The sequence below is a fragment of the Phaethon aethereus genome (assembly GCF_964289735.1).
Source record: "Phaethon aethereus genome assembly, chromosome: W".
NCBI classification, from domain to species: domain Eukaryota; kingdom Metazoa; phylum Chordata; class Aves; order Phaethontiformes; family Phaethontidae; genus Phaethon; species Phaethon aethereus.
Window position 1 is genome coordinate 6,932,480 of NC_138581.1, and position 16,448 is coordinate 6,948,927.

Consider the following 16,448-nt stretch of genomic DNA (forward strand, 5'->3'; position numbering starts at 1 on the left):
CAACCTTTTCTGCCAGGTATATTGGACATGCTCAATCTGATCCCAGCAGCATTTGTTGTGTGTGTGTTTATGTGTGTAGTTGCACATTCACAGATGCCACTAGGTAAACTCAGCTACAGCTTTATCAGTGGTGGACTGAAAAGGCTATTACTCTGGATAAGAATATGAGTTTATCAGCTGTAATCATGAATTGGGCTCCCAGGGTGTGTTAATACAACATCTTTTACACGTCAAAAGAACATCTGCATAATTGGATGGATGTATCATGGATAGAGGAGGTTAAACAAGTGCTTCTAGCAAGGAGTTTCCCCCATTCTGTTTGTTAAGAGTCAGTTTTCTCATTCTACCCCTGAGTTAACATAATAAATACATAATCTGTCTTCCTCCCTTCCACCAGCCTTTAACCTTCACTCTTCTGCTTCTCTCTTCTCTTTTCTCTGTCTTCTTCTCTCTTCACTATACCCTTTCTCCTGTGGCAATAAACAACAACTATCATCCCAGCCAACATGTTTGGCTTCAGTCAAAAATTATGATTATAAAAAAAAACCTGCTGATAAATCCTCGAGCATCATCATTGCTCAAGTTTCTATTAGTAGAGCATCCATGATGCCTCGGGGATGTGTGCAAGAAAGATTGGGGCTATCTTCAAAAAAGTTAAGAATCTTCCAGCTGTTAGCTGTTACTTTGCTTGCTTTGAAGGTGCTCAGTCTTCCGAGACAAAATCAAAGCCCGCGGGCAGCAAATACGGAAAGGTTATCCAAAGAACCTGCCCACTGAACGGGGAGCTTGCCAACAGGACAAGCTAACCACAGATGCACAAACAAGTTACCACGGAAACTATCCGGTGCATGTTCTTAGCCTGCAGCAAAAGTGAGGTAATTTGAGTGAGTTTAGCAGGCAATATGAGAGCTTGTTAAATCCAATTAGTTAAATGCATTCTTACAGCTCTTCCGACCCACTGGCCATTTAAGATTTTTAATTTTTCTCCCTTAGCACATTCATTTCTCATTGTTATCCCCTTCACATGCAGTTCTTCAGGCTCAATATTTTATTATGCGTTGTCCACGCTGGCGGATCACATCACATGATGGAGCTAAGTGGATGCTCCTTACGCAGCTGTCATTCCCGTTTTAAGGTTCCGATGTCATGGACCTTTCTCTTTCAATGTTCCTGTAACCAAGAAAAACCCCTTTGCTCATCCTTAAGCTCTCCTTTCAGCATATTAGAAAGGAGCTGAAAAGGAAGACTCCAGCGAAGCTCCCATGAATGTTTTCAGTCAATTCATATTGTGTAAAAGTGTAGTATTTTGCCTGAACTAATACTGACATGGGGAAGATCAACGTCTTTAGTTTAATAAAGATACTGTGCAAATATTTCCCGTAATGAGATTGTTTGACAAACCTTTCCAATAAACTTCAAAATCACTAAAGCCTCAAAATTTATTACATGTTCCAGGAAAAATAAAAAAAACCCCAGCTCATCACTCCCATTTCTTGATAGAACATCTCCCTCTCATTGCATCAAGTAACTTTTTCTGTGAAAAGCAATGCAAATAATAGATGGAAAGGTGAAACATTGTTCTATAAGTTGTGCATAGGATACTCTGATACCTCATACACTTCAACACTTTCTTACTTCAGCAAGCAACTTCTGAAAAAAAATATTAAATGATTCCATTGCCATCCAAATCTCTATAAATCCATTATAAATTCTTCCTCTGCCTGCCTCCTGTCGAATACCCACTTCAGCAGCCTGAATCCCTGAATCCCAGCAGATGACAATTGCATGGAGATGAAGGGAGAAGAGAGAGATTTATTGCAATTTTCTTTTCCCTGCTAGGAACTGAGCGTGGTGTTCTCTGCCTGCCTGCAAGCTGTGTCTGGGGGTATGTTTAGATGTGAAAACTGCACACTAGATTATATGTGTATTGCACACCATATAGTGTGAAGCAATATGTGGTGTCAGGACACACAACAATGTTTACTGCATTGGGAACAGATATTTTTTGTGACTTTTTTGTTCCAGTGTTGGAAATTCATATTCAGATTAAGCATAAAGGGAGCTTTCAGAGCTTAATTCCAGTAGCCTGCTCATATGCCTAGAAATGACACATTTAACTGAACACAAGCTTTGGATACATTGGCTCAAAAGATTATTTCAGTTCTGTGAATCACCAATATTTTTGTTTAGTTATGTGGGGTTTTTTTTTTACTTCTTTATGACTCTATGTACAAACACACACAAATAAATATACAGCTGTTGCTGCCTCTTCCTTGTTTTCTATTTATTTCATATTTCTTTCTGATTTCCTTCAAATTTCTGGAATCACATTTCCCAATCTTCAGCAGACAGCCGTGGAAAATGGCACACTGAAAGCAGCGTCCTGCTCTGCCCTCCTCACTGGCTCCTGCTCTGTGTTCCTGTCTTCTCATGTCAGTGGAGTGTTTTCAGGACAAAACATTGCTGTGAGAGGGTGTGTTACTCCCATCTTCAAAGCAATATGATGACAAAGAGATTTGCACAGGTTAGCAGGTATTAAGTGCATATACTCAGTACCCAGTCTGGTTAGTGCCTGAGTCCTAATGAAGAACTGAATTCAAGTGACTAGTGGAATTTTAATGTCTAACACGTACGTGAAAATAGCCTATACCAGTCTATAGATAGATAAAAAAAATGGGGACTGGATGTACTGGACTGATAATTAACTTGTGTTCACAAAGCAATAGAAATCACTTGCAGTGTTAAAATAAGAGTTCAACTTTACTAATTTTCTACTTGTTTAAGAAAACTCTGTAAGGTACATTTGCAACTTCTTTTACATGTAATTTTTTTATTAACCATCTGTTGTAAGCAGATGATACTTGATTTTTTGTTGTTGCTTACAAAAATTTGAAAATATTTTCCTTTCTTGTGAACTTAAAACTGCAACTCCTAGATTTTTTTCCCTACAAAAAACAGGTCTTCTCTTGTGAATGCTCCAAGCTGAACTGATGTAGAAACGACTGCTTTTTGCTACCATCTTATGACCATCTATGGCTTCAGCTGAGCGTTGCAATCAAAGTACCTTTAAAGATGATGGACAATTTAGAAAATTGTCAGATCTCTGAAAAAATGCTTTGAGCAATTGACCTGTACTTGTTCATCTTGAAGACTGGTGCTAAGGATTTAACACTTCCACATTCTCTTCAAATTAGACCCAGAGCTATTGCTGACTGATGCAAGATCATGTGGCTTTCAGTATCCAATTCAGTCAGATCCTGAGGCCATCTCTCTAGAAACATTTTCTGGTACAAAGATGCTTTACCCACTCATCAGTCTTGCTTTTGACAAGATAAAGCCAAAAGACTACAGTCTGTAGTAGAAAAGAAAAACTTCAGAGGCTAAGCTGCAGACAGCCCCCAGATTCCACAGTGATTTTTATATGAAATGAGACGATGATTTAATTATTTAGCATTACATCTGTGAAATAATGAACTAACATTATCACAAGTTGGAAACAATAGACCTAGGAGCCTCATGTGTTTCGCTTGCTTTGCAACTAAGCAGCTGCATGGACAATGTTTCTCTTTACTCAAAACATTTGCCCAAAGCAAGAATGAAATTTCCTACAGGAAATGTCTAACTCCATTCAACTCATAGCTCCTGAGTTACAAGGATATTGTGGGTTCAAAGTGTGGGGAAAAAAAGTCCAAAAAGGAGAGAAAGATTAGATAGAAATCAGAACTGTGCAGTAATCTCCATCACAAGAGACGCTAAAAGTCTTATGAAATTAGGCAAGTACAAATTAACATCGGATCTAGAAATTTTTCATACGAAAAAGAGAGAGAGAGAGGTGCATTTAATGAAATAGCCAATAATAACTTCGAGTTTTCATATAAGAATGTAACAGTGTTTTGTTTGTATAAAGCTCAATGATAGTGATGACAAAGTCGAGTGCTTATGGGTAGGGATGAGGGGGAAGGCAAACATGGCAGATATCCTGCTGGGTGTCTGTTATAGACCATCCAACCAGGACAAAAAGGTGGATGAGGTGTTCTACAAGCGACTGGCAGAAGTCTCACAATCGCCTTTGTTCTCGTGGGGGACTTCAACTTACCAGACATCTGCTGGAAGTATAACACAGCAGAGAAGGAACAGTCTAGGAGGTTCCTGGAGTGTGTGGAGGATAACTTCCTGACACAGCTGGTGAGTGAGCCCACCAGGGCAGGTACCTTGCTGGACCTGCTGTTTACAAACAGAGAAGGACTGGTGAGAGATGTGGTGGTCAGAGGCCGTCTTGGGCTTAGCGACCACGACATGATAGAATTCTCAATTCTTGGTGAAGTAAGGAGGGGGGTCAGCAAAACCACTACCATGGGCTTCCAGAGGGCAGACTTTGGCCTGTTGAGGTCACTGGTTGAGAGACAGCCCTGAAGGGCAAAGGGGTCCAGGAAGGCTGGACAGTCTTCAGGAAGGATCTTAAAGGCGCAGGATCAGACCATCCCCATGTGCCGTAAGACAGGCTGGCGGGGAAGACAACTGGCCTGGCTGAACAGGGAGATTTTGCTGGGACTCAGGGAAAAGAGGAGAGTTTATCACCTTTGGAAGAAGGGGCAGGCAACTCAAGGAGAGTACAAGGATCTTGTCAGGTCATGCAGAAAGAAAATTAGAAAGGCCAAAGCCCAGCTAGGACTCAATCTGGTCACAGTCGTAAGGGACAACAAAAAATGTTTTTACAAATATGTTAACAACAAAAAGAGAGCCCAGGAGAATCTCATTCTTTCATTGGATGTGGAGGGGAACATTGTCACCAAGGATGAGGAAAAAGCTGAGGTACCTTAATGCCTTCTTTGCCTCAGTCTTTAATAACCAGTCCAGGTATTCGCAGGGTATTCAGCCCCCTGAGCTGGAAGACAGGGATGGAGAGCATAATAACCCGCCCATAACCCAGGAGGAAGCAGTTTACAACCTCCTACACCACCCGGACACTCACAAATCTATGGGGCCGGATGGGATCCACCCAAGATTTATCAGCAGTCCTGGTTAACAGGGGAGGTCCCAGAAGACTGGAGGCTTGCCAATGTGACACCCATCTACAAGAAGGGCCGGAAGGAGGATCCTGGGAACTACAGGCCTGTCAGCCTGACCTCCATACTGGGGAAGACCATGGAGCGGTTCGTCTTGAGAGCGCTCACAGGGCATGTGCAGGACAACCAAAGGATCAAGCCCAGCCAACATGGGTTCATGAAAGGCAGGTCCTGCTTGGCCAACCTGATCTCCTTCTATGACCAGGTGACCCGCCTAGTGGATGAGGGAAACGTTGTGGATATTGTCTACCTGGACTTTAGTAAAGCCTTTGACAGCATCTCCCACAGCATTCTCCTGGAGAAACGTGGCTTGGACAGGTTTACTCTTCGCTGGGTAAAGAACTGGCTGGATGGCCAAACCCAGAGATTTGGGGTGAACGGTGTTAAATCCGGCTGGTGGCCGGTCACAAGCGGTGTTCCCCAGGGCTCTGTTCTGGGGCTGGTCTTGTTTAATATCTTTGTTGATGATCTGGATGAGGAGATTAAGCCCTCCCTCAGTAAGTTTGAGACCACACCAAACTGGGCAGGGGTGTTGATCCACTTGAGGGCAGGAAGGCTCTGCAGAGGGATCTGGACAGGTTGGATCAATGGGGCTGAGGTCAACTGTATGAGGTTTAATAAGGCCAAGTGCCGGGTCCTTCACTTCGGCCACAACAACTCCGTGCAGCGCTACAGGCTTGGGGAGGAGTGGCTGGAGAGCTGCCCAGCGGAAAGGGACCTGGGGGTGCTGGTTGACAGCCGGCTGAACATGAGCCAGCAGTGTGCCCAGGTGGCCAAGAAGGCCAACAGCATCCTGGCCAGTATTAGAAAAAGTGTGGCCAGCAGGAGCAGGGAAGTGATCGTGCCCCTGTACTCGGCACTGGTGAGGCCGCACCTCAACTACTGTGTTCAGTTTTGGGCCCCTCCCTACAAGAAGGATGTTGAGGTGCTGGAGTTGTGTCCAGAGAAGGGCAACGAAGCTGGTGAGGGGTCTGGAGCACAAGTCTTATAAGGAGCGGCTGAGGGAACTGGGGATGTTCAGTCTGGAGAAGAGGAGGCTGAGGGGAGACTTCATCGCTCTCTACAACTACCTGAAAGGGGGTTGTGGTGAGGTGGGTGTTGGCCTCTTCTCCCAAGTAACCAGCAATAGGACGAGAGGAAATGGCCTCAGGTTGCACCAGGGGAGATTTTGACTGGATATTAGGAAAGATTTCTTCACTGAGAGGGTGGTCAAATACTGGAACAGGCTGCCCAGGGAGGTGGTGGAGTCACCACCAGTGGAGGTGTTTAAAAAATGTGTAGACTTGGCATTTCGGGACATGGTTTATGGGGCATGGTGGTGTTGGGTTGACGGTTGGACTTGATGATCCTAAAGGTCTTTTCCAACCTTAATGATTCTGTGATTCTGTAATGACCATAGCATGTCAGAGGAAATGTCAGTCTAATCTAACAGTAGTCAATAGTGAAGAGCATATGAACAAGTGTTTGGTGATGCTTCATCAGGTTACTTTCCCAGCCCTCCACAATTTGCAGTTGCTTTGGATCAAATGAGAGTATGATTCTTCCTGGCTCAGAACAGAGAGTTTAAGCTGTGTTTCATGTCCCGCCTTACTGACTAACCAGGTGAGAAATGCATAATGTGGGACAAGATGAATCTCTCCCGCTTTGTCTAGAAATTCAGTTTTTTGCAAGACTATTACACAGTTCTCCTTTAAAAAATGAGAAAACTAGTTTTACAGTCCCATGCTCTTGATCCTCCATCCCATAAAAATAAGCCACAGTTCCCATCACAAAAGCCCCCCTATTATTTTCTGCTGTGTTTTCCTTCCAGTCCAAATGCAAAGGCCAGGTTACAAGGGAAGGGAAAAGTCTCCATAATGCAAGTGCCTTCAGAGGTTGGAACAGTTGAGGATGTGAGATGTCTAGTACTGTGCCATGTGCTATTTCTATACCATCCAGTCTGTCAGGGCATAAGTTCACATAGCAAGACCACATCTTCTCCTTGGCCCAGTCTGCTAATCCTTTCTACTCCTCATGGCCATTCATGCTTGACCCCATTCTAGTGACCAATAATTCTTATGTGTGAAACCAGTAAAAAGTTTCACAGAGTGGCAAGACAGGAAGGAAAACATGGAAAACTCTTATAAGACACTGGCTTTCACATAACTCTGGGGAGAGAGAAAGAGGAACAGAACTAATTGCAACCCTCACAATAGTGATTAATTGTATGGCAGCTTTTATCTCATCTAGCCTTGTAATCTAGAAAGCCAGCAAAGCTGAGCCTGCAGAATTGCCTGCCATGAAGTCGGAGTAAGGTTTGTTCAACTAATTACTTTTGAAGACCTCCAAATGGATTTAAGAGTAATGGTGTTGACATGAAATTCTCCTCTCACATTGCTGCAGCATGTTACTCATTTACTGTTCTGGCTGCTGAAAGGAGGTGTCTGCTTCCCCAGGGACTGAAGGAAAAAATAAGGTGCACATGTTTGGTTGAATGAAAAATGTTGGTTTGTGTCAGTGGAAACTAGTTGTGAGTTCTAGTGGAATCTTGGCCAAATCAGATAGGTAACTGCAGTATATACATTTGGGTATGGGATCATACATAAAGGTTAAAATGTTTATGTTTGCAGAAGGAAAAGTTTCAACATTCTATTTTTAAACTTTAACATTCACTTCAAAATTTATTTAAAATTCAGAACCAAAGCAGAATATTTGTGTTGAGGGAGTTGGAAACTTGAGATTTTAACACAGAGGATTTTTGTTTTATTTTTGCATTTACTGTGCATTTGTTTAGACCTGAAACATAGTCACATTGAATGTCTGGCCACAAAGAGGAAACACTGGTTACTCACAAAGCCTAGTCTTCAACGTCTCTTTCAGCACGAATCAGTTTCCACTCGATCTTGTTTTTTCCCATCCTTTCAGGGATGTCATTGCTCAGTGGTAAGACTATAACAGGCAGTTTATAAATGTAAATATCTGAAGAAAGAGAAGAAGGGGAAAAGGGCTTGGGACGTTTTTTCTTCTTTTTAAAAAATATTCCATGACAAATATTATGTGAACAAATAACAACAGTGCTTCTTGTCTTAAAAGGACAGAAGGATTGATTTTTCTGTTTTATCTGGTTCTGCTCAGGTTTTCAACCCCAGCTGCTGCTGTAGTATCCAAGTATTTGAGCTTTGACCTGAATAATAGCATTTCACACTTGGAAAGATCTTTATACCAGCCTGTAGACAGTCTCTGCCCCCATGCCTGTTGATACAACACTTGTCCAAGAAAAGAATTAATAACTGTCAAAAATGACATAGGTATAATAGATCTGCTTTTGGGTTAGTGGATTGGGTTGCATGTTTCTCAAAACAGGAATGAAATGCTTACAGTGAAAGCCTTTGGCTCTGGGAAAGACAGGTGGCAATGTAAGAACGGTCAGCTCAGCCTTTGCTGGACCCAGTCCCATCTATCAAAATACAGAGCTTCTCCCTGTCCAGATTATTGGGTAGATCCCTGATGCTTGTCAGTGCTTGGTGGCTGGGGACCACCTAATTTCTTCCTGGTACCTTAGACACAGAGTGATGAACTGAGACTAGTGAAAATTGGTCAGTCCTCATTGTCGCTCATCATTAATGAGAAACCTCACAGGGAGTGTGCGGGAATGCCCGTGGCATAAACTCAGTGGTCAGTGCCGGGATTAATAAAATTATGACTCATGTCAGAGAATCATAAATAAAAAATAAATAAATCATAAATAAAATCATAATCATAAATAAAAAAATACCTATTTTTTTTCTGTTCGTTATCCAGGATGGCATTCAGTTTCTAGACCCATGAGATTATTTTTCTCTTTTGCTCTTGGCAAATTTGCTTATTGGAGACCGAGGAAATCGTCAATACCGTTGATCTCCCCAGCTTTTTCCTGTGGCGTGTTATAAGTTTGCATCTGTACCAAAAGCTTATGATGTTTGTTCAGATATTCTGAGGGAATGAACTGTGAGGGGAAGGGACATGAATGTTTGTGTGGATTCTTCTAGGTTGCCTGCCTTTCTCTAAACTGATATCCAGGGGCTGATACACAAGCTGGCATCTGGATTCTTGTTTTGTACAATGGGGCCTGTCGGGAAACAAAAAAACCACCAGAGATGAAGGGAAGAGACATGGATCTTTCCTAGACATCATTCAGAGTACTCGTGGCATTTCCTACTCCTTTTATTATTTGCTGTGGTACAAACAAGGATGCTCAAAATGCTGTATCCCTTCCTCTATGTTCTTAAACAGTTATCTTTTGTTTACAGCTCACATCAATTATTGCTTATCAAAAATACAGAGCTTGATCAAAAGCTGCTGGAATTCCTCCTGTTAGCCTCTGTGTTGAGCACTGTGTTGAGCAACATGTGTCCCTTTCTGTCTCTGCAGCAAAAAACATTCACAGAATGAAGCTTTTGGATCTCTAATTACCACTTGGTTTCCCATTGCGAAGTTAATGAGGGCAGCCAGGGTGGAAATCTCTAACAAAAACTTAGGAGAAACCTTGCAACCCTTAAAACTCCACCTGCAGTCTCCAGAGCTCTCCATGGCACCCTGGAGGTCCCAGTCATGGGGAAAGCTGCAAAAGCCGTCTCAAGTAGACCATGTTGCTGCAGGCGTGAGATGCACAGGTGGAAATGCATTGCTTTCCTGCGTCAATACCACCCTGACTCACCCAGGGTGACGCTGCTGACTGCCAATATGATCTCTGTCAAGGAAATCTGCTTTGGGATGCTTCCGTTGCTGCCTTGAACAAAGGAGAGACAAAGCTGAACACAAAATACTGTCATCCTGATGGAGATTTGCCAGCTAATGACAGTCCAAGGGCAGTTGATCTGTTTAGTTTCTTTGCACTTTCCTTCTCAAATCCAGATATTTTTATGTTCTGCCTATGGGGGCCAATGATTGCCAGTGCCTCCCCACCCACCATCCATCCCGGGTGGCTCTGTGCTCTCCTTTTGGTTGCAGGAGCTGACCTTAGTGCAGAAGTGGCTGTCTTAAAGATGGCAGCTCATCCATCACGGCTTTCACAGGCTGTCAGCATTGCATTTAATCTCACTTGTAATTTTCCAAGGGAGGTTTGCAAAAGCCACAAACAGAATCTTAATGTTATAAAATACGTTTTGTGGCCAGTGAATAATTCCTGTCTATATGAAGCTGTGCTGTGTTCCAGCTGCCCTGAGCTATCCAAGGATGAAAAACTCCCAAATTCAGCCTACAGTCCCATGTGCTATGCACAGTTCTCATGCTGTTGGAGCTGATGTTTTCTTCCCTCTCAATTCACATGCACCCAAATGGGCACTCGGAACCCTGAACTTTGCAAGGAAGATGTGAAAAGACTCTTTTCCTGGGGCTCACACATGTTCATGAAGCTTCATTGACCATTTTATGGACTTGTCCTTCTGAGGGATCTTGCTCTTTGGTTACACCGTGAGCGTCAGTGCCCTGCTTCTGTAAGTCCTGATCCAATCCCCAGCAGTCGATCACAATTTTTAAAGTTTGGATCAAACTGAGGAAGCTTCTGCCAGCTCCTAAATTTTCATTTTTCATTATCTTCACTACACCAGTTTTCCACCTTCGTTCCCTTCTTAAAGTTTACCAGCAAAAGAACAAAGTAAATTGGAATCAATATAACCAGAATTATACTCTGGGAAACAATGCCAGATTCAATCATGGAGGGTTACTCTAAAGATGAGATATAAAGCTCTGCTTCCCAGATATATATTCAATAGAACAACCTCGCTCCCTGACCTGTCTGTCCGTGTCACGCTGACAGATCATATCTTCCACTGATACAGATCCACGGAAGCTGCAATTTGTCAACGAGTCCCTGAGCTGTGCAGATCTAGGATGGATTTCTATGATATAGTTTCTCTTCTGACAATAAGATGGGAAAAAGTTAAATCCCTGGAATTATGTGGGTGCCAGTGACCTCATCAAGGGCTTTATCCCTTGTTTCTTATGCCATAGGTGTCTATACTCTTGACCGAATTATGAACTGAAAGAAAAATGTCTATTTTTCCTCTAAACATATCTGTATATTTACAGTTTCTTCAGCCAACAGATTAATTGAATTACTTTAGCTATATTTTCATTGGTGCTGGAAGCAATAGTGGTAATTATGATAGCATTAGATTTCAGAGAAGCCTGTTTTCAGCCTTGAAGCTGAAAAATTTCAACTAAATGTCCTGAAATTGTTTGTACCAGGTGTCCTTCTCATGCTGAATTTGTTCATAAAATTTCACCAGAGCAGTTAATTAGTTCCTGAGGGCAAAATTTAACAAAAATACTATGCTTTGAAATGAACTATTGCCATTAATAAATTTAACGTTGTCTCTGTTGGCAGAAAACTATGGAGTCCAAAACCAAACTTTTGCTGCTCTTTATAGAAATCCAGACAAATTTGACCAAGTTACAAGCCTCCAGCCATACAGAGACTGGGAGGATGTTTTTCCGCACAGTTTATTTCCCCTGAGTATTCTCCAGTTCTTACAGCTCTTAGCAGTCTTGTTTCATTATGGAGCATAACATGTCTTCCCTTGCAGTTGTTCTTCCTTGCAGGTGGGAAAAAACATAGTTTTGATCCTAGAAAAGGAAAAAAAAAAAAGTGAAATGAAAGAGGAATTAGATGGGCAAAGACTAGAAAACCATGGAGCAAAGGGAAGGGCAATTTTGGATATTTGAGTTTTGTTGTGCTTGCACCCTAATTATATTTCAACCTTATCATTCTTTAACATAAGAATGTTTCAATTTATGTGCATTTTTTTTCCTTTTAGGTCATGAATGCATAAAATCTTCACTGAAACTGCAGCTCTGTGTAATCCTTTGCTCAGAACTTCAGTGTCTTCAGCAAAATAAAATAAAAAAAAAACCTCCTTCAGCTCAAATGAAGCATAGCAAGGAAAAAAAATTCTTATAAAGTCCAAAATAGACCAAAAGAGTCTTCTATCCAGACAATCAATTTCTCAGTGGTGCCCAGTAGACATATTGAATCACACATCTTGCTTACACAGCTGCCCAGAGAAAAACAAGGACCATATTGCTACCCATCTCCTCTTGCTAAAGGTTGGCAATGGCAGCAGTTGGAAAGCGCTAACAGTCTTTCATTGTGTCAGTGACACAACATTATTCAGGTTGGCATACAACCTCCCTGCTTACCCTTACAATATTCTTTAATTAAATTAAGATTATACCTGCAACATAGAGGAATGATCCTACTAATGTTACAGAGTTTGTGACTCAGTGCAAAGGGGATGAGGACAAGTTCGGTGGTCTGTGTTATGAACACATGCTCGGTGCAGATTTACTTCAAGGCTGGAATGAATTGATTTTCCGTTTCATCGAAAATCCTGTTTCACACTGTTTCCAGCTTTACAGATAGGTACAAAAAGTGTATGGTGATGTCATAACTTTATCATAAAGGACATTTTCCTCATGGTAGGCAGAAGGAAGTTTGTTTGTATCTTGAAACACAAAGGTTTATTTCACTAATAAATATAAATGGCACCTTTGGGTGTATGAAGGAAGAAATTAAAAAAAAAAAAAGATTAGACTTGCGGTAGACAGTAGCAGTTGAGACTTTTCATAGCCTATTATGTAGCCTTTCACAAAGCTGTCTCAAAGTGCTTTTTCGCCTTTTTATCCAGATGGTTGGAAAGTTACTTGAATAAATCATGATATCCAAACACAAATAAAAACAAAGGCTGGTATTTCTGACCTAGAATTTGAATATACACCATACATTTCATTCATACAGTTCATTCATTCAGTTTTATGTTCAAATATTGAAAAGAAAGGATGGTCTACTGCCTGGAAAGCTAGCTTAATGTTTAGAATCTCATATGATTTGCTCTTTGTTTTGCTGCAGACTTTCTACATGTTACTGGATTAGCTCCCAAAGTGCAAAAAGTACCTTAAGTGGTAGACAGTGGTAGTGATAGTCTTTATGATAAGCATTTAAATCACACATTAATCAGCATGCTGATCACCCTTCCATTTAGCGGGTTGGCAAGTCAAATGCCAAGAGGTAGCCAATGTGGAAATTTTAGGAATAAGATCCCCGTTTCAAAATTCAGGGAAATTAAAGATAACTCCCTTGGTTCCCTCTAGGTTCATGGTGATTCCGCCCCTTACATTTCCTCCAAATACAAAGACACATTTCCTCCATGTTCTCTGAGAACAGTAACTACACAAAGACATTTCGGCAAGATGAGCTGAAAAACAAATAGATTTTGGATCTTCGTACAGCTCAAGCATGAGCCGAGTGATAGGATTACAGGCCTGCCAAGACCAAAACACTTAAAGGCGTGCTCAGAAATTAATGTGACTGAAAAATCTTAAGGTATGAAAGCTACTGTGTTTAAAGAGTCAAGTTGCCTCAAGGATTAGGTTAATGCTGAACAGGGATTTTCTAGGACCTTAATTCTGTGTAAGTCTTTTTGGCCATCCGTTCCAGCCTGTGGAATAAAGGTACCAGCACTATCAAACTGTACAGGATTACTGCACTGAAGAATGGAAATGCATGGAAAACTTGATGCATCGGAATTAGGGAAATAATATACCTCAGCACATTAATATTGTCAGCTCTGTTCAAACACCTCATGCATTCCGTTCGATCCTTTCAGTCTTGAATCTTCTCTGCTGGGTACTGTTAGAATATTTTCCTGTAAAACTAAAGGTCAGTGGTTTGCAGTATCCAAAAAGTCATCATGTAACGTTCTCATGCTGATTCATGCTCAGTGCATTAGGTGATATTTATGGACTTTTCTTTTCCTCGTAGGTCTCGACTGAAGAAGGAATGAGCTTAGCCAGAGAATACTCCTGCTCCTTTTTTGAGACTTCAGCTGCCCTCCGCTTCTACATTGATGATGTCTTTCATGGACTAGTGAGGGAAATCCGAAGGAAAGAGTCCTCACTGCCCATGGTGGAGAAGAAGATGAAGAGGAAGGATAGTCTGTGGCGGAAACTGAAAGGATCCCTGAAGAAAAAAAAAGAAAGTACAACCTGATGGCAATTCCCCATGAGCCACCCACCAGGAGCTGACCACAGTAATCTGTAACAGTTCAAAAATGCAGCATTGACACAGCATCTTCCAGACCAGGTCCTGGGGTTCCTTCCCGTCAGCCCTCATGCAGAAGTAGCTCCTTGAAGGCCCAATTCATGGTTGCCTTGTGGCTCCTCTGTATTATAGATAAAGTCACTTAGCATACCGTCTCATCCCTGCTCTACAAATCTGAGTGGAGAAAATAATGTGTTTTTTCCCCTATGGTCCCTGGCTGGTCTTTGAATGTTAGGAGTTAAGCCAGCATCCAAGGCAGAACCAGCTTCCACCAGCTCTAGGACAAGGGATGCACTTATTGCCTCCTCACTTCATGCATGGATCATTTCACCATCCCAGGAAAGAATAACATTGATTTCAATGGATGTTTTGACTGCTTAAGGACATTAGGATTTGGCCTTCAGCTTTGCATTCAGATGTACGTTTAGGATTAGACTGTGCTCAGCCCCAGTATGTGCATGTCTGTGTGCGAATGTGTGTATGTGAACCAGGCCCGAAGGGAAAGCTGGAGGCTCCCGATTTTGACCCTGTAGAGCCCCAGCCACATTGTGTCCTTTCCATTTAGCAGGAAAAGTTGGCAAGCAAAGCACAAGTCACACACCAGTTGTCTGGAGGCTGCAGGGCTACAGGTCCGTCTCCTTTACTCATTACTCACCAGGACTGGCTAGAAGAGGTGCGGTGTCCTACAGACATGCAGTACATTAGAATGATAGAATAGTTTGGGTTGGAAGGGACCTTTAAAGGTCACATAGTCCAACCCCCCTGCAATGAGCAGGGACATCTTCAACTGGAGCAGGTTGCTCAGAGCCGCCTCCAACCTGACCTGGGATGTTCCCAGGGGTGGGGCATCTACCACCTCTCTGGGCAACCTGGGCCAGTGTTTCACCATTGGCCACACTCCTGTGTCCCACCAAGGAACGTACAAAGGCATTGTCTGTCTGATGCTTCCCAGAGCCCTCCTTTAGAATGGTTCAGCTCTGTCCTGGTGTGTAATAACATCTGTGATGTAACATTCAGCCCTTGACCTACCAGAGAATTGCATCAGGTCAGTCATCATCTTTCACTGTCCTTGACCATCCAAGTGAATCATTTGATGGATTGATTGGACAGGTCTTTTAAATATTCTTTTTTAAAGCTGGCATGAAGTAGACTATAGTCTCATTGACTTTTGTTTTCCCCCGACTTCTTTCACTATTGACTTTATTTATAAATTTTACAATTAAAACATACATACATTTTGTCAAAAAATAAAGACTGTGATTTCTGTGGAACCATACTAGTTGTCAGTGTCATTTGTGCCTGTCCTGGGGTGACAACTGATATCATTAGAAAAATATGTATGTTCATTAATAAATGTTCATTTTTTCACTTTTTTCTCTGAGTAATTTGCAGCATTTAAACTAAAAATATTTTGGATGATCTGGGGGGAGTTCATTTGTTTTTCTCCGCTAAATTTGAAAAGGTTATCATTTCTTGAAGAATTTCAGTTCATTAAAATCTGGTGTTTTGTTCTCCACTGTCCCTTCCTTTCAAGAAAATCCAGTGATATTTTTTTACTTGTCAAAAATTCTCCACCAAAAGTACTACATTACTGTACATAGATTGATAATATCAGGCTACATTTCTATTTTGGAAAGATTATTTCAGAAGAATACAAACATTTAAGATTAATTTCCTTTTTCCTGTCTCCAACAGCTGAAGTCTGCATTTATACTACTGTAATTACTATTATTATTTTACCTGTATTGCCACAGAGATTTTAGGTCAAGCATCCTAGAGACAAAGAGATGTGCTTGTCCAAAGAGTTTATGAGATAAGTATTGGTGGAGAGACAACAGGAGGCTGCACTGAACAGATGGCAGCTATGAGACAATAAATAACAAGGGGAAACATCCGTGACTGTTCCAATACTGCACATCTTATAGAGGGGGATGAAGCAGTCATTCCATGTGTAAGAGACCATAGAAATTAGTATCCTGAGAAACCTTGAGGGATGCTCATTGGTCTTTTTCAGGCGGATGCCTAAGCTTTGAGTCAATTCAAAACCATTTAGTATCGGTTATTATGTCATTTCCCCCACCTCACAGAGGGATACATATCAGCACTGGCTTGGATACCTTGCTTCAGGTCAGTTCATAATACAGAAAACGTTGCGAAGAGGGCATAGATACAGTCTAAGATTAAGCCTTAAATGGTTTCATACATTAAACATGCCCATTCTCTGACATTAAGGTCATCTGGCATGGGGCAATATCTTTCCATACTGTTAAACTCTCTTAGCCTTCACAGCAGGGTTACCACACACAAACTGCTGTTGGAAGAGG

General features: G+C 41.8%; 1 protein-coding gene across 1 annotated transcript in view; it reads left to right on the forward strand.

The window, feature by feature from the left end:
• The window catches only part of LOC309415038 (GTP-binding protein Rit2), a gene marked incomplete at both ends in the record, with an annotated part of 193,935 nt that extends 179,862 nt beyond the window's left edge, over window positions 1-14,073 (forward strand). Inside the window, one exon of the mRNA XM_082012429.1 lies at window positions 13,846-14,073. Coding sequence (XP_081868555.1) covers window positions 13,846-14,073 — 228 coding nt within the window. The remainder of the gene's footprint in view (window positions 1-13,845) is intronic.
• Between the last annotated feature and the right edge of the window lie 2,375 nt (window positions 14,074-16,448).